The sequence below is a fragment of the Papio anubis genome, unplaced genomic scaffold (genome assembly GCF_008728515.1).
Source record: "Papio anubis isolate 15944 unplaced genomic scaffold, Panubis1.0 scaffold26, whole genome shotgun sequence".
NCBI lineage: Eukaryota > Metazoa > Chordata > Mammalia > Primates > Cercopithecidae > Papio > Papio anubis.
The window spans coordinates 128,431-147,651 of record NW_022162676.1 but is presented as its reverse complement, the minus strand read 5'-3'; the positions used below and the strand labels follow the sequence as shown (position 1 = coordinate 147,651).

General features: G+C 38.9%; 1 protein-coding gene across 1 annotated transcript in view; it reads left to right on the top strand.

The window, feature by feature from the left end:
* The window catches only part of LOC103880014 (cyclin-Y-like protein 2), a 30,257-nt gene extending 11,548 nt beyond the window's left edge, over positions 1 to 18,709 (top strand). The window contains exons 5-9 of the mRNA XM_021930949.2: positions 301 to 420; positions 4,849 to 5,015; positions 14,816 to 14,978; positions 16,063 to 16,396; positions 16,575 to 18,709. Of these exons, the coding sequence (XP_021786641.1) occupies positions 301 to 420; positions 4,849 to 5,015; positions 14,816 to 14,978; positions 16,063 to 16,173 (561 nt within the window). The 3' untranslated portion in view covers positions 16,174 to 16,396; positions 16,575 to 18,709. The remainder of the gene's footprint in view (positions 1 to 300; positions 421 to 4,848; positions 5,016 to 14,815; positions 14,979 to 16,062; positions 16,397 to 16,574) is intronic.
* Positions 18,710 to 19,221: the final 512 nt, after the last annotated feature.

The window sequence follows — 19,221 nt, the reverse complement described above, 5'->3', positions numbered from 1 at the left end:
TAAGACTTCAAAGCCTAAAAGCAGTTTACATTTTTATAGAATTCTGTGGGAAAAAGAGTAGAAAGGAACATAAAAATTTTCTGAGCTTCAGCCCATTTTTTTCACTGAATGTTGATGAGTATTGAATCATTGTGGTATCTTAAGATCCCACTGTTCATATTTTAGAAACTAAAAAGACATCTCCCCAATCCAAATTGTTCTAAATGACACATAGGCATAAGTATGAATACTGCTGTGTTAAGAATACTTCATTTTTTTTTTTCCCAACGGATACTTATATCACATCCTTTCTTCTTTCAGCGAGGAAAGATGCCAAAGGAATACTTTGAGTGTGTTCCTGAACACAAGTTTATTTACAGATTCGTCCATGTTCTTTTTAAAGCCACAAACCTAACAGCTGAATTTGCAATAGTAACTTTGGTAAGATATTTCTTATTTATAAAATATTTTTAGAAGTTGATATTTGTATACAGGGTATGGTGCTGTTTTTAAATAAAAGTTGGCTTTTGGGCCGGACATGGTGGCTCACACCTGCAATTTCAACACTTTGGGGGAGGCTGAGGCGGGTCGATCACCTGAGGTCAGGAGTTCGAGACTAGCCTGGCCAACATGGCGAAAACCCATCTCTACTAAAATTACAAAAATTAGCCAGGTGTGGTGGTGGGTGCCTGTAATCCCAGCTACTCAGGAGGCTGAGGCAGGAGAATCGCTTGAACCCGGGAGGCAGAGGTTGCAGTGAACCAGCCTGGGTGACAGATCAAGATTCTGTCTCAAAACAAAAACAAAAACAAACAAACAAAACGTTGGCTTCTGAAATTATTATCCAAACTTTAAGAGAAACTTATGAAAGCAAAGTAAAACACACATTCGAATTGAATCATCATTATGGCTTACAGTGTTGCCATTGCATTTTTCATAATAGAACCATTGCTATTAAAAGCAACAGGAGAGATTCCTGATTTCTCCCCACACACTTCAGTGCAAATGCAGTGTGCGCACATGCAAGGCCAGCGGAGGTGTTGGGATGGGGAGCAGTAACAAAATCATCCGGTCCATGGGCAGAGACGGATTCCAGTGGAGCTCTGAGTTGAGTCTCAGGCTGCATTCCTCAGGCAGTTCTCATGCAGGCTGTGATTGAGAGCTGCTGCCCTGTCGTCTTTGTTCCTTGGGCAATGAGTCTTAATCTACCCCTGCTGATCACTTGTGCCTGCTCATGAAATTGCCCAGGAATGTGGTTCCAGTAGGCCTGGGACACAAGTTTTGCTCATTAGTCTTCCAAGCCATAGCTGTTTCCTTACATTTACATCATGCCTACAAAATTCCTATTGTAAAAATGTCATTTTGAATAATAAATTCTATTCAAATTGTTGAAATTGTTTTGCTTCTCTTCACAGCAAACCTATAGAGGAAACTCAACTGCATGGCTGGGAAGGAAAGAATACTTAGGTCAATACTTATTTACCATCCAATTAGAGTTTAGGAGAGAAGGCTTCTGATGTGCGCTTGAATCAAAGCCTTCAATGGGTGCTGGACCAGACAGAGGCCTTTTCAAGGAGCTGCAAGTCATTTGCAACTCTTAGCACATGCTGGAGGGAAGCAGGAGTGGTGCTTCCAGTTTTAGAGAGAGAGGTGATGCTGGAGGGAAAGCTGGATTGGAAAAGGGAGAGATTTGTACTCAGGCTAAGCTAGATGTGCCTTTTAGATGGCAGAGTAGCAGTGTCTAGTCATCATTTGGATATAAGGGACTAGAGCATGAATTTGAGGTAGAGATGCAGAATGAAGAGTAATAGCAACTCTTCAAATGCAGAGTAAGTGTGTAGAATAAAATTGGCCAAGCCAGGTATGGTGGGTTCATGGCTTTAGTCCCAGCTACTTGGCAGGCTGAGCTGGGGGGGATTACTTGAGCCCAGTAGTTTGAGTCCAGCCTAGGCCACATGGTGAGAACCTGTATCTTAAGAAAAGAAAAAATAAAGCCAGGTGTGGTGGCTCAGCCTTGTAATTCCAGCACTGTGGGAGACCATGACAAGAGTATTGCTTGAGCTTAGGAGTTCAAGAATAGCCTTGGCAATAAGGTGAGGCCCCATCTCTATTAAAAAAAAGAAAGAAATTAGCCAGTCATTGTGGCACATGCCTGTGGCCCCAGGTACATGATAGACTGAGGCAAGGAGATTATTTCAGCCAGGAGATGGAGAATGCAGCGAATCATGATCATGCCACTGCACTGCAGCTCGGGCAACAAAGTTAGACCCTGTCTTTAAATAGACAAAGAAAATTGACAGATGATAGATCTGTAAGGACTTATAGTGAGTAAAGGACAAGCCCCCAGAGGAGTAGCTACTAGAGTGGGAGGAGGAAAAGCAGGAGAGGATATTAAAAGACTTACAAGAGGCCATGGTCACAGTGCTGAATGCTGCTGAGAAGTGACTCATTTCATAAACACTCACTGGATGTTGACTCTATGTCACTCTTCTAAGTGCTGGGGTAGAAGGCAGAACAGGCTGAATACAGTTCTTGCCTTTATGAGCTTATGTTCTGGTGAGAGACAAGTAGTTTTTTCAGGTAGTGTCAAATAGCAGGAAGAGGAAGCAGGATGAAGGGATTCAGAGTGTTGGGGTGCTCAGTACTTTAGATAGAATGATAAGGAAGAGTCTCTCTAGGGAGCCAACATTTGAACAGTGACCTGACCAAAGAAACAAAGGGAAGGAGTGCTGTCATTACAGGCAGCAGAGACAGGAACATGTATCACATGTGTTCACAGGACAAACAGCAAGGTGACCAGTGTGGTCAGAGTGAGGAATAAGAGAAGCAGTAGAGATAAGACCACACAGGTAGGGCCACAGCTCACAGGCCCTTTTGGCTTCAGGCCATAGGAAGATGTTAAGGTTTTATTCCAGTTTGATAGGGGACTCATGTAGATCTTCAGCAGGGAAGTGAGTGCTGTAAATAAAGAGGCTAGGCTATGGTGACTGCTTTGGGGAAAGTAAGTCATGGTTGGGAGGCAGACTGGAGGCAGAGAAGAGGGCTAAAAAGCAATTAGAGTGATAGACGTGAGCAATGAGAGATTGTGGCTCATAATCAACCCAAGCAGACTACCAGTGAAGGCAGACATAACAGGCATTGGAGACAGATTGCAGAAGAGTAACTCAAAGGCAGGTACTTGGCAGATGGCAGTGTCCTGTACACGATTAGAAAAGGCTTATAGAGTTGACTGTTGGGCTGGGACTTCCAGTTTGTAAGTGTGAGGCACCAGAAACCTAGGCAAGAGACTGTTGGAAGAGTAATGTCAGTGGGGCAGGCAGTGTACATTAAGGAGAGATGGAAGATGAGGAGCTGGCATGAGTGCATGGTGCTGTGAGCACCAATGAGAGGACACAGCTGGAGTAGTGGGGAGTGAGATGGGAACAAAGGAACAGTTAGATTGGGGAAAATCGCTAGTAGAGAGGCATAAAATCTTCAAAAAGAGCTGATTGTAGGAACAGTGTTCTGCAAAAGTGGGATGGGATCAACTGCACTGAGAAGAGTTGGCATCAGTGGGGAAAAAGAATTCTGTGTCACACTGACCCAGGAGGAAAAATACCGATGAGTGAGTGTCAGCCGGTCAACAGCTTAGCAGTAAGGCAACAGGAAGTTGAGGGCCTGCTAGTGTTGTTTGAGTGCTCTCTGATTTCTATACAGAGAGCGGAGGTCCATTCTCAAAATACTTGAGAGTTTTGAGTTTGGGGGAAAGGGAGCAGAATCTCTGTAAAACATGTCATGCTCAATAGCCATTTATTTTTGAAAACAGGTGAGTTTGGAGAACACTTGTACATCTGAGCTGACAATCACAACCTTCTGACAAGAAATAAACTCGTATAAAATAAACGTTTTCCCTTTGTTTTGACATAAAGAGTTCAAGTAGCTCACAGACATACTCTTCTGCAGAGCGCCCTCTGAGGTAACACCTCCTCACAGCTCACCTTTAATCTTTACTCAGCTGTTCACTTTGCCCAATTTTTTGTAAAGCAGATGTTTGATAGATGTAAACTATCAAACATGCGCTCATTCATGAGACTGTCTCACAAACTACTCGGCAGTCTTAGAGGAATCCCAGGGATGCAGAAACTGGCAGCTGTTTCCACCTTTAAACCAACAGAATTGACTAAGTTGCAGGATGTAAGAGAGAATAAATTTTCATGAAATGATCATGAAGATGGGAAAATAGGGGCTGAGAGGAGGACCATTCTTTTATATACATGTGTTTTTTATCAAGCAACTGAATATTGGTAATGTTTTACAACCCCTTAGACCTGCACCTGCCATGCTGCTCTGCACAGCGGCCACTGGGAGGCTCTCTTGACCAGCAGTTTTTGAAGCTAGCACCACAAAAAGGGTTAGTTTTTGTGAAAAGGAGATTAACATTTGCTCACTATCACATGGGTTTTACATATTCAAGCCTGACATACCTGTAGAATTTCTATCTACCTCCCAGCTAGGAGTAAGACATTACATGTGGTAGGCACTTGAGTATTTCCTGAACAACTTTAATCTACACTGGTCCTGTGTGTATGCTGCCTTTTATGAGTGTAAAGATGATGACACTGCCTCTCTTCATGATGGCATTGGCTGACATATGCATGCATTCTTGTCCCCAAAATTGGGCTGGAAATTCCCATAGGCAGAGTAGGCAGCAGAAGTATCTGACCTATGATTGTAATGTAGTCTTTTGCTTTGCCTGACCAAGCAAAGTCTGTAGAGCGTAAGAATAAAAGACACTTTCCGGTCAAAAGCAGAAGAAATCTGTCATTCAAAAGAGTTCTTATCACAGCACTTAAAGTGAACTAAATCAATGGCCAGTGCTCTATTTTGCAGATTTACATAGAAAGACTCTTAAGTTATGCTGAGATAGACCTTTGCCCGACCAACTGGAAGAGGATTGTCATAGGAGCCATTCTTCTCACCTCCAAAGTTTGGAAAGATGTGACTATATGGAATAGGGAATACTGCAAGCTCTTTGTGAATGCTAGCATTGAAGACATGTGAGTTTCGAAGGTTTTTGTGAACTTTCTAACCATTTTCATTACCTTATTTGCTCCCATAAATTTAACACTTTAAGACATATTTTTAAAGGCTACAGTGTGCAGATAAGGAAAACACATAAAACCACATACTTCTTTCTATCCAGCTTTAGTATAAAAGTTCATATTTTTTCACTGTTAATGGGTAGGTCTTGGTGAGTTACTGTTGTAATAATCTGCTCTGCTCATAAGTATTTTTCTGGTGGTTTTTGGCAAATACTTCACAAGTGCACCACCAGAACAGCACAGTACAGTAAATATCTTTATGGCTTTTTAGAAGCTGTCTGTAAGTTCCAGTCTCTTTTTAAGGGACACATGTCTGGCTGTTGAAATAATTGACTACTCTTAAGGTCTAGGGCCTCTGGATTATGGAGAAGTTATAGCCTCAGCCTCAGTCACACATTGTATATTTGCTTTTGCTGATGTTTTCTCCTTTTGATTTAAAAGTCTGTTTTTTATAGAAACCTTGAGATGCAGAATAGTCACAGATCCCCGTGCCCTCCCCATTAGGAATGTTGCATGTGTTTAGAAATTGGGTCGATGAGTTTGAAGCTCCAGTGTTTCCCTGAGGCAGTATGCAAAAAATTGCCGGGGCATCACACAATGCCCACCACACTCAAGAGGCTCCTGAGGTACTCATGCAACCACAGCAGCAATTTGTGGGACTTGTGTTACCAAGGAGAGTGCAAGAAATCTTGCTGAGTCATGGGGTTGCTCATAGATGGTGCCAACATGATACTGAAACATGGGCTTTATGGGGGCTTTCTTCCAGTCTGGCCTTACGACTGTTGTCAAGGGAAGAGCCTTGGAGTTTGTAAGCGGGGTGAGCTAGGGAGGCATTTACAGCAAACACTCTAGCAGTGTCCACAAGACAGTGAGAATAGCTATGTGGGTGACACTTAAGAAAATATAAAAGAACCCCTGTTGCGGTCATTTAGCAGCATATGAAGATCAAGACCATGAAAGGCAGTGGCAAGAGTTTGTTTTTTTACATTTGCCCATTACTCCAGATAAGACTGTCATGTAGAATGTATATGATCACAAAGGTGGAGCCTGATGGCTAATTAGAAGTCTCTGCCAATTGCTCTTCTCATAGGAATGACAAATTGAGTAACTATCTAAATAAAAAACACCTTTTATGAACTAAAAATAGCTAAATAATTATAGTACCTGGTTTAAACTTTCTATCACTGAAAAAGGCAGTGAACAGGGTAGGAAATACAGTCTTGAGTTGCTGATGCCAGCCCTCCCTTATGTCCTAGCGGTGGCCACGTGACAAGAAGAGACTCTGCATACTTGGGAGAGGGAGAGCACAGCAGTTGTGAGAACTCAGTGCTGCATTGTCATAGCAGAAAGCAAAACTGGGCTGAACTCAGCCAGTGCCCACCCACGGATGGAACATTTCTAGTCCTAGCATGAAGGGAATCACCCATTCCAGTGGCTGAAACCTGAGTTGTGGAAAGCCTCACTGCTGTGGGATAAAGTACTCTGGGGTCCTTAATAAACTTGAAAGACTGTCTAGGCCACAAGGACTGCAACTCTTAGGCAAATCTGAGAGCAGAGCTGCGCTTGGAGCCAGTGTATTTGGGGGGCATGTGACCTAGAGAGACAGCAGCTGGTGCAGCTCAGGCAGTGCTGTACCACCCCTCCTTCAATCCTAGACAGTGTAGCTCACAACTCTGACAGAGACCTCTTTCTTCTGCTTGAGAAGAGTAAAGAGGACTTTGTCTTGCAACTTGGATACTAGCTCAGCCACAGTAGGAGGGGGCACTGGTCAGAGTCATGAGGCTCCCACTTTGGGTCCTAGCTTTTGGATAATACCTCTAGACAAACTCTGGGCCATAAGGGAACCTGCTGCCTTGAAGGGAAGGACTCAGTAAGGGCAGGATTCTTTACTTTCTGACTAAAGAACTCTTGCACCCTGAATAATCAGCAGTGGCTAAGCAGGTAGGACATGTCACGGGTCTTTAGTGAGACTCAGAGATCTGCTGGCTTCATGTGTGACCCAGCACATTCCTGGCTCTGGTGGCCATGAGGAGAGACAACTTCTGCTTGAGAAAAGCCAAGGGAAGAGTACAGAGGACTTTGTCTTGAACTTAGACACCAGAGCAGTCACAGTGGAGAAAAGCACCAAGTGGCCTGTTAGGGGTCCCTGATTCAGGCCTTGGCTCTTGGATGGAATCTCTGAGCTTACCCTGGGCCAGAGATGAGCCCACTGCCCTGAGGAGTGAGTTCCAGGCCAGGCAGTATTCACCACAAGCTGACTGAGAGCCCTCGGGCCTTAATGAACATCAGTGGTGACCTGGCAGTACACCCCATGGGATTGTGATGCTGGTGAACATGGAGACAGACTACTATGCCTGGGTAATGGGGAGGGAAGAGTGGAAAGGTGTTTGATGGTTTTAATGCCAGTTCAGTCACAGTAAAATAGAGTACCTGGTGATTTCTAAGGTTTATGACCCCAGGCCTAACCCCCAGACAGCACCTCTGAACCCATCCAGAAGCCGGGGGAACCTACTACACTTAAGCAAAGGACAGAAGGCTCTCTGGCTTCACTACCTGCTAACTGTAGAGCCTTGGGGCTTTGAGCAAAGTAGCTGGCAGCCAGGGAGTTGTTACAGTAGGGGCCTTGAACAGTCACAGTGCTATGTGGGCTTCAGATCAGACCCAGTGCTGTCCCAGTTGTAGCAGCCACAGGAGAGCTCCAGGAAGCTTTGCACAGAGAGAGAAACTCTTTTTGTTTGGGGTAAAGTAAGAGAAGAAATGAGTCTCTGGCTGCTAATGCAGAGAATTCTTCCAGATCGAATCCAAGATCACTAATGTGCTACCTCTACATATCTGCAAGAACTAATGATATTCTTCATAGACATAGAAATAGAAAAGACAATCCTAAAATTTTTATGGAACCACAAAAGACACAGAATATTCAAAGTTATTCTCAGGAAAAAACAAACAAACAAAACAGAAAGAGTCACATTGTTTGACTTCAAATAATACTCTACAACTATAGTAACCAGAACAGCATGGCACTGGCATGAAAACAGACACATAGACAATGAGACAGAAGACAGAACTCAGAAACAAATCCACATATCCACAGTGAACTCATTTTCAACAAAGATGCCAGTATATACAATGGGGAAAGGATGGTCTCTTCAATAAATGATACTGGGAAAACTGGATATCCATATGCAGAAGAATGAAACTAGTTTTTATCTTCACCTTATACAAAACTCAAATCAAAATGCATTGAATATTTAAATTTAAGACCTCAAACTATGAAACTAAAATAAAAGATTAGGAATATTCTTGAAGACATTGGACTGGAAAAAGATTTTTTAATACTCCATAAGCACATGCAACCAAAACAAAAATGGGCAAATGAAGTCACATCAAGTTAAAAAACTTATGCACAGCAAAGGAAACAACAAAGTGAAGAGACAACCCACATTCTGGGAAAAGATATTTGCAAACTATCTGTCAAGAGATTAATTACCAGAATATATGAGAAGTGCAAACAACTCTGTAAGAAAAAAACTAATAATCCAATTTTAAAATGGGCAAAAAATATGAATAGACATTTCTCAAAAGAAGACGCATTAGCTGCTGATGGCAAATGCTTCTGGTTCCTGCTTCAAGGAAGTTCTAGACAGGAAAATTACCTGAGCGCAGAAGGTCAAGCCTGTGGTGAGCTGTGATTGTGCCACTCTCCAACCTGGTGATAGAGTGAGACTCCATTTCAAAACTTTAAAAAATTACATACAAATGGCAAACAGATATATGAAAAGATACTCAGCATTATTAATCATCAGAGAAATTCAAACCAACACTACAGTGAGAGATCCATCTCACCTCACTTAGAATTACTTTTATCCAAAAGACATGCAATTAACAAATACTGGCAAGGATATGGGAAAAAGGGAAACCTCGTACACTGTTAGTGGGAATGTAAATTAGTACAACCCCTATGGAGAACAATTTGGGGGTCCTCAAAACTAAAAACAGAGCTACAATATGATCCAGCAATCCCGCTACTGGGTATATACCCAAAATAAAGGAAATAAGTATATCAAAGAGACATCTGCACTCTCATGTATGTTGCAGCACTATTTACAATAGCCAAGATTTAGAAGCGTCCCGAGTGTCCATCAACAGATGAGTGGATAAAGAAAAGGAACATGTACACAATGGAATACTATTCAGCCTTAAAAAATAATGAGATTCTGTTATTTGCAACAACAACATGGATGGAAATGGAGTATAATGAAATGGAGTATTAACTCATTATGTTAAGTGAAATAGCCCAGGCACAGAAAGACAAACTTCCCATGCTCTCACTTTTTATGGGAGTTAAATGTTGAAACAATTTTACTTGAGAGATAGACAGTAGAAGAATTGTTACCAGGGACTGGTAAAGGTAGTATGGGGGATGGGGTGTAAGAGGTAATTGTTAATGGGTACAAAAATGTATTTAGAATAAGATGTAGTATTTGATAGCACAACAGGGTGACTATAGTAATTATTTAATTGTACATTTAACAATAATGAAAAGATTATAATTTGATTATTTGTAACACAAAGGAGAAATGTGTGATGGATACTTCATTTACCTTGGTAGGATTAGTACACATCGTTGGCCTGTATCAAAATATCCAATATACCCTATGAATATATAAAGCTATAATGTATGCACAATTTTTTAAAAAGACTATCATTCAGAATTACTATACTGTATGTATACAACTGAAGTGAGGATGTTGTGACTAAGAAAAGACTAGTGACTGTTGGTTGCTGTTGAAATGGCTGTTGGTGAAAATGACCACTTTACTGATAGTATAAGCGGGTGATGATGGTGATGTTGCTAGTAGCCATTTTAGCAAAAGATGTGGCAGAAAATGAATTTGAAACAATTAGGAGTACTTTGAAAGTTGCAGACACTAAACTGACTTTGATCACTACCGTTATCAGTCTACAGAGTGATTTCTCAAAGGAAACAAAATTTGTAATTATGAACACTTAGCTCTGCTATAATTGTGGCTAAATTATTCTCAAAACTTGCAACTAAACTGGCTGGGCTCTAGTTCTAGTTACAAGGTCGAGGAATATGCAAGTTCCCACAGATGTGAGCTCCAGGAGCAGTGGTGGTAAAGGCCGGCTGTAAGAAAACCAATTCTACGCAATTCTGTTTGTGAATGCGGAAGCACCAGAAGCAATGCTCTGAAAAGGCGGCTTTTGTTCATGATCTTTGGAAATTGGAAAGCATTACAACAAAGTGTTTAATACACATTTACCTTGTCTCCCTGCTATTGATTATGCATAATAATCTTGTTTTGACTGTAAATTGGACCATTTAAAAATGAGTGTCTATCAGGTTTTTCTTTTTTTTTTTTTTAATTTATTTATTATTATCATACTTTAAGTTGTAGGGTACATGTGCATAACGTGCAGGTTTGTTACATATGTATACTTGTGCCATGTTGGTCTGCTGCACCCATCAACTCGTCATTTACATCAGGTATAACTCCCAATGCAATCCCTCCCCCCTCCCCCCTCCCCATGATAGGCCCCGGTGTGTGATGTTCCCCTTCCTGAGTCCAAGTGATCTCATTGTTCAGTTCCCACCTATGAGTGAGAACATGCAGTGTTTGGTTTTCTGTTCTTGTGATAGTTTGCTAAGAATGACGGTTTCCAGCTGCATCCATGTCCCTACAAAGGACGCAAACTCATCCTTTTTTATGGCTGCATAGTATTCCATGGTGTATATGTGCCACATTTTCTTAATCCAATCTGTCACTGATGGACATTTGGGTTGATTCCAAGTCTTTGCTATTGTGAATAGTGCTGCAATAAACATACGTGTGCATGTGTCTTTATAGCAGCATAATTTATAATCCTTTGGGTATATCCCCAGTAATGGGATGGCTGGGTCATATTAATGTGCAAAAATCACAAGCATTCTTATACACCAATAACAGACAAACACAGAGCCAAATCATGAATGAACTTCCATTCACAATTGCTTCAAAGAGAATAAAATACCTAGGAATCCAACTTACAAGGGATGTAAAGGACCTCTTCAAGGAGAACTACAAACCACTGCTCAGTGAAATCAAAGAGGACACAAACAAATGGAAGAACATACCATGCTCATGGATAGGAAGAATCAATATCATGAAAATGGCCATACTGCCCAAGGTAATTTATAGATTCAATGCCATCCCCATCAAGCTACCAATGAGTTTCTTCACAGAATTGGAAAAAACTGCTTTAAAGTTCATATGGAACCAAAAAAGAGCCCGCATCTCCAAGACAATCCTAAGTCAAAAGAACAAAGCTGGAGGCATCACGCTACCTGACTTCAAACTATACTACAAGGCTACAGTAACCAAAACAGCATGGTACTGGTACCAAAACAGAGATATAGACCAATGGAACAGAACAGAGTCCTCAGAAATAATACCACACATCTACAGCCATCTGATCTTTGACAAACCTGAGAGAAACAAGAAATGGGGAAAGGATTCCCTATTTAATAAATGGTGCTGGGAAAATTGGCTAGCCTTAAGTAGAAAGCTGAAACTGGATCCTTTCCTTACTCCTTATACGAAAATTAATTCAAGATGGATTAGAGACTTAAATGTTAGACCTAATACCATAAAAATCCTAGAGGAAAACCTAGGTAGTACCATTCAGGACATAGGCATGGGCAAAGACTTCATGTCTAAAACACCAAAAGCAACGGCAGCAAAAGCTAAAATTGACAAATGGGATCTAATTAAACTAAAGAGCTTCTGCACAGCAAAAGAAACTACCATCAGAGTGAACAGGCAACCTACAGAATGGGAGAACATTTTTGCAATCTACTCATCTGACAAAGGGCTAATATCCAGAACCTACAAAGAACTCAAACAAATTTACAAGAAAAAAACAAACAATCCCATCAAAAAGTGGGCAAAGGATATGAACAGGTTTTTCTTAAAACTCTTCAACATCTTCATGTCTTGTTGAAATATATTTTCCTTCAAAATATCAGTTAAACTGAGCAGCTGCTCTTAAGAAAATTTGCTGTACCTGTAAAGGGTATGCTATTCAGTCACTTAAAAAAATAAACAAAAAAAACTAAGAAGTTCTATATCCTGTAGGCATAATACTTATCTTCAGTAACTAAACCTCTATTAATAGGCATACTAATTTAGTAAAATATTATATTTCTAAACAGTCAAAATGTGTTCATGGAAAAATATGAGATAATATAAAAGACATAAATACAAAAGTCCTGTTTAGCTGATTATTAAAACATTGTCTGATTTACATTTCTATAGCCCTATGGTCATATGAACAGGTAATTGATGTTGGAAGTAGTTTCAGATCGGTTTTCAGTTAAACAAATGAGAAAACTACATCTCTGTGCATATTTTAACTGCTCTCCCAGAGAACATCAAACATTTGTTGACTTAGCCAGTGGATAAGATATTAAAACTTTAAAACCAAGAAACTAAATACGTTGTTCAGGTATTGATTATTTTTATACAATTAAGTCTTTACAGGGATTACTGTGAAAGTAGTTCTATATTATTTTATATTCATTTGTTTAAACATTTAACAAGAAGCCAGGTACACTGGCTGACACCTATAATTCCAGCAATTTTGGAGGCCAAGGTAAGAGGATCACTTGAGCACAGAAGTTTGAGACCAGCTTGGGCAACAAAGACCCTGTCTCTAATTGAATTTTTATTTTAAATTATCCCAGCTCAGTGGCACAAGCCTGCAGTTTCAGTGACTTGAAAGGCTTAGGTAAGTGGGTTGATTGAGCCCCGGAGTTTGAGGCTGGTGTTAGCTAGGATCATGCCACTGCACTTTAGCCTGAGTGACAGACTGAGACCATGTTTCTTTAAAAAAAAAAAAAAAAAAAATAGGTGAGGGCAGCTGTATGATCATCTGACAAAAGGCTGCTCTCAGCCTTTATCTCTCTCAGTGCCTTCAACTCATCCCCAACGTTCTGTTCTGGCCATGGGTGACAGAAGCTGAGCACCTTGGGGTTTTATTTCCAGCTCAGGAGAAACACTGAGTGTGTAAGTCCCGTGCCCTGCCAGAAGTCATATCATAAAGTGAGTTTAGTCTAGCCAAGATGTCTCTCTTTAATCTTTCTGCCTTCCAATGTTTAAAGAGTATTCCTGTCACTAGACACTAGTGACAGTTTCTCATCTTCATAATTTCAAGGTGAGTTGAAACTGGCGTGATGCCCTTTGACATAGTCTCATGCACTGAGGCAGAGGGAGGGGATTCCCTTTCCCATCAAATGTAGCTTATATATGTATTTGGGACAAATCCTTGTTGTTTTCGAGTTTTTCCTCCTCAGAAATAACAGGGTGGCTCTCCCTGGATCCATTTGTTGCCATGGCGATGTGCCCATGGCTTTTGTTGGTGCTTTTCAACTTCAGTAAGCCTCTTTCTGTTATCCTTGTGAAAATGTCTGCAAGTTCTTCAGAGCTAATAAATGGTATTCATCATTCCTGTCATCTGATCACTATTATGGGGCCTTGTGAGTGAGCATGGAATCTGAGCTGTGCACCTGCACTAAGGGAACGCTCAAGAATGAGCCCCGAGTCAGCAGCACAAATGCATAAGAGGTGGTCACCTTTCTCCTCATCCCAGACTCAGGGTGCTGGACGCAGAAGGAAGTGCAAGCAACTGTGCCTTGTTTGGACATTACCATAGGAATCCAACTGGGTAGCCTTTATTTGTTTCAAAACAGAATTTAGAGACATCCTAGTAGCTCAGAATTATATTTTTAAATGAATAGAAATAAATTTTATTAAATGACTTAACAGAAAAAACCACTACATGTTTAGTACGTGAACTAAACTTATGTAGTATTGTTTGAAGAGTATCTACAAAATTCTCACCCTAATGTTTTCTTGCAAAATAAGTGAAAATATAAAGTGCAGAGACTTTCTGTAACAAGGAACCACTGAGAAATGCAAAATATTTAAAAGTCATGTAAAATTTATATGCATTTTTGAGGATTATAAAAATAATCAGTTGGCATCAGACTTTTCATTTTAGCAACATTTATAGAATTATTTTCTAGTGGGAGTTTTCACACAGCTTTCGAAAAAAATATTAAAACTGAAAACTTCCTTGTATTTTGTAAACTACTGGGGTTCCAATTCAGTGTGCTTTTTTTATATTTATAAGGACCACCTACAGCATGTAATATCATGGGTCTTTGAGTGAAAATGAAATAAAGGCATTCTCACATTCTGTACATTCATAGGTTTTACCTCAAAAATGAGTTTTTTTCTTGTCTTCAGGTGGAACTGGAACAAGTAAAGGCATTACCACATGTTTGTATTTATAAGACTTTTCTTCACTGAACGCTTTTATGTTTTCAAAGAGAAATGACAAAAACTGAAGACTTTACCATGTTTCTTAAAATTTTGTGTTTTTCTCCATTTTAAATCCTAAAATATCTTTAAAAGCAAGTGGGAAAATTAAGTTTATTATCACATTTTTTACATTTATGCTTTTTCCCCAGTATCAGTTTTTCTAAGTTTTCAAAGAGAACTGAGAAAACTGCAGGCTTTCCCATGTTTATTACATCTATAGGGTTTCTCTTCAGTGTGTGCTTTTTCATGTGTTCTAATAGAACTAGAACATATAATTGCTTTACCACATTTCTTACATCAGAATGTTTTCAAAGATATCCCAGTGGACTAACATTGTCCTATGTTGGTTTTGTTGTGTTCCTCCTCCCACAGAAATGAGCTTGAAAGACAGTTTTTGCAGCTAATTGACTATAACATCAAAGTTTCTGGAAGTGTTTATGCCAAGTACTATTTTGATCTTCGATCCTTGGCAAAGGACAATAGCTTTCATTTGCCAATTTATCTTCTCAACAAAGAAAGAGCACAGAACCTGCAAGTAAGGCGATGAAGTCACTAAGGGGGGTTTTCTGTCAACCACCAAAGCCAACATCTGTAACTAGATTAGATTAAGTAGTGATGAGAAAAATGAAAAGCTACAAAATTAACTTACATGCTGAAGAGCTTATTACCTTTTAGTATCTTATTTCCTGTATTATTTATGGTTTATACAAGAATCCACATTATTTAAAAATTATAGATCTCTTCTGTGACTATAATTCAGAATATTTTTTAACCAAATTTAATTCATGCTTAGTGGTATTCTTTTTGAATTGCTGCCCTTTCAAATAAGCATACATGAATAATTTCTTATAATTCCATTTTAAATGATATCTGCATATATAATACACTTACCACTTTTGCCTGTTTTTTATTACTTAGTTTGCAAATTTATGTTATTTTCTATTGTATATATTACAGTGCAGCCAGTCCCATAAGTTTGTTAGGCAAAGCATTAGTGCTTAAGCCAAGAGACCTACACTTAGTCTGTATAAGGTATGAGCATCTCAGGTACTGGATGCAAGAAGTGCATGGGTTTTACTGGAAATGGTAACTTTTTGGGGGCAAAGCAATATTTATGGTTTGTGACTTCTGATTTCAGTTGTGAGCAAAGTTACAACTGAAATGGATGCATATTTAAAATTAGTACTTTCTGTGGTTCCTTGGAAGTACTTTCGAATAATATACCTTCTACCATAATTAATGTGTCAGGTTCTGCCTTTTGATGCTTTACTCGTTCGACCTCTTTGATGTTCCAGTGCACGCCAGCACACATCTGCTTCATTCAAATTTGCTTTGAGGGTATAATAACTACTGCAGATTGGGTAGAATCTGAATACATTAATAAACTATAAATTTTCCTTTGCTCCAGCAATCTAATCATAGCCCTTAAAGGAGATTACCTTAGTGAGGTGGCAGGGAGTAGCATCCCCAGAACTTGGCAGTGTGAATCTCAGCCAAAGTAGCTGTAACTGAACTATCTAAAGGAGTCTGCATGTGGGGCTTATCATCAATGGTGCTTGTTAAAAGGTTAGAGCCCTTTTAAAAATTGTACCTCTTTTCTGTTTCATTGACTTTCTTAGGCTATTTCAAGGGTGGAAGACACAAAAATCTTTTATAGTGCTACCATGAGAAGGTCCTTCAGCGCTGATAATTTCATTACTCTTCAGCGCTCTAAAGCCATTATCTCTTGAAAGAAGAAATGAGGGGCTATATCATCTGAACCCCTCATCAAAAAAGACCAGAAAATATTACTTCTCCTGCTCAACAACTAGAAAAGTCAGTATTTTCAAAAGAAGAAAGATCTTAAAGTTGAGAGACTTGTGGACAACTAGGATTGCACTCCACAGGAAAAAAATGGGATCCCTGCAGTGCAACAAGTCTCGTACACTCTTCTGTCTTGCTAAACGTAAACAGGTATAAAAATCACTCCAAAGTGAAGACTTCTTGCCCATACATAGATATTTTTTTTAGTGTGTGGACTGATAGCTGTGAACTATGTAAGGGCTTTAAAACAATAGTTTAAATTTTTAGATTTTAGACATAATTTTCTAAATTTTCTTTTCTATTTTTCTTTTCCCCAATATTGCTGCAGATGCATTTAAAATAAATGCAGTATTACTATTAAAACATGGGACTGTAACAACTCATGAAGCCACTGGAAGCAGACTGCTCATTTTCAGGTGTCAAAGGGTTCTTCCTGCCTACTCTTACCATCGGAGCTGCTCGTCACTGGCAATCATTTTAAACAAAAGCTGATGGAGGACATTTGCTGTTCCTATCTTTTGCAAGCATTACTTGCTAACATTTTAGCATGTTTGGGGTCACAAAAGAAAAACTATTAGTTATTGGTTACCTGCTTGTATTAGGGTCCATGGTGTGTTTCTTATAAACTATAATGATCCTTCTCATTTGCTGATAAATTTTCTTATTTGTTAAATAAATGTATTGAGAGATGTTTTCATAATGCCAAACCACATGATGATCCAGTGGTAATATAAAAATAATAATACGTGATGTGACCTAAAAGTTTCAGGGCAGATTGTAGCTTTAATATAGTGTGCTTAGGCCCTCCAGCGCACTGCAGCTTATGTATATATGCTATAAACCTTTATAAAATATCATTCAAAAGTTTAACTGTATTTATTTTTTCTTTTTATAAAAGATAGGGTCTTACTATGTTGCCCAGGCTAGAGTGCAATGGCTATTCAGAGGCACAATCAGGACACCACAGCCTGGAAATTCTGGCCTCAAGCAATTCTCCCATGTCAGCCTACCAAGTAGCTAGGACTGTAGGTGTAGCACCACTGCCTCTGGTTTATTTTGCAAAAATCGAACATTAAGCTTTTAACTTTTTGTTTCAGTTAATATCTGCTGTCTCTAAGAAATAGTGAAACAAAAAAATTAAAAGCTTGATATTTAAGATCCGGGCATGCCTGTAGTCCCAGCTACTTATTTAAGTGGGAGAATCACTTGAGGCCTAGCATTGGAGGCAGCAGTGCTCTATGATTGTGCCTGTAAATAGCCATTGCACTCCAGCCTTGACAACATGGTGAGACCCTATACCTTTAAAGAATTGCAAAACTAAATACATGTATAAGCAATATAATAAACTTTCCAATGATGTTTTATAAATGTTTGTAGCATTGATACTTTTACAAGTATCAAAGCTTAAAATTACACTAAGACTTTTGGAATTTTTCTATTTTTATAAAGTGCCCTCTTCTCTTTTAACGTAGTTCTTAGCAGGGCTCTTATCTACGTTGATCACCTAAAATTATTTTCCCTACATGTGATAAAGGAAGAATATGATCAGTGTTAATTTACATGTAACAGATTAGAAGGAATTGTACCCTAATAGTAGTAGGTGATTAAATATTTTATTATCCCACGTGTTAGCCTGGCTACAGGTATTATATTTCATGTCCTCCTGTTTACAAAGAAGAACTTCCATAAACCTTAGAAATCTTACTTCCTCAAAAATTACTGTTTATGGAGTTTAGAGTTTGGAGATTTAAGTATTTATTGCAGTTTTATTTTCAAATGATAAAGGCTATCTATAATTTATGTGGTTTTTATTTCTCATGTTTACATTAAAAGAAAACCTGATAAGCTGTTTTAATTAAAATGTGACCAATGTGTTTGTAACACTTGTATTTACATTATGTTACATATTTGCCTAACTTAAATGGTTTAAGTCAGTCTTGACATGTCCAAAGATATTTTGATAACTAGCTTTCACTGTTCATAAGTTGATTTGATTCATGCCTCTGTTTATGATATAATATTTGTTCTCCCTCTCTTAAGCTCTTTTCAATGTGAAGATAATTTGTTACACTTAAAATCACTGTCTGGCCACCGTACTTAGTGGCATAGTACATTAGATGGCATCTTTGAATAAATGATTATTGTGCCTGCGAGAAAAAAAAGCATGATGTGCTTATTAGGATATAAAATTATGTAAATATACAAAGAGAAAGGATTTCCAGAAATAATACAGAATTAGAACAAGAGGTGTTTGAGGTTTTTAGTTACACAGAAAAAAAAATTGGAAGTACAAAAAATAGAATTAGCGTTGCGGTACAGAGGGTGACAGATCACATAATTTGACTTTAGCACACTGTTTTCAAGCTTACATTTTAGTTAAAAATATATCAAATCAGTTAGGTTGTTTTTTAGAACTAAGAGTCTAGCCACTCAGCTTCAGTGATTCTCACTAAATCTTTAATTCTTTAGTACCTAAGGTGAAATCTTTAAATAACTCATCACTTTATGTTGATAAAGTGCTGGCTAAAATCAATGATCTCATTTAACTTAAAAGAAAATATTTATCATAAATTACTGTTTATAAGAAGTTTTGCAGCATATAATATGACAATAAGCAGAAATCCTGTCATATATGAGCGGTCGAAGTTTCAAGAAACAGTTTGGGAGAGAAGCACTGGGCATGAATTTGTAACTTCAGGAATAAGTCAGTAGAATAAAAATCACTAACATTGCTCTCCCATTTGGCTTGAATTCTAGAAGACAACACAGTCATTTTGATAACTGGGAAATTGGGTCTACTTAGGATAATAATAAAATGTCACTGAAAGCAGATAGGTTTTCTGACAAATGTTAAGGGGCATGGAAACCAAGCTGCTAGTCCAGTGGCAACTATGGCAGTTTTCTTAGAGTGTGATATCTAGGAAATATTTCAACTGTTATAATATAGCCACGAGTGAAATTTTAACTCCAGTATA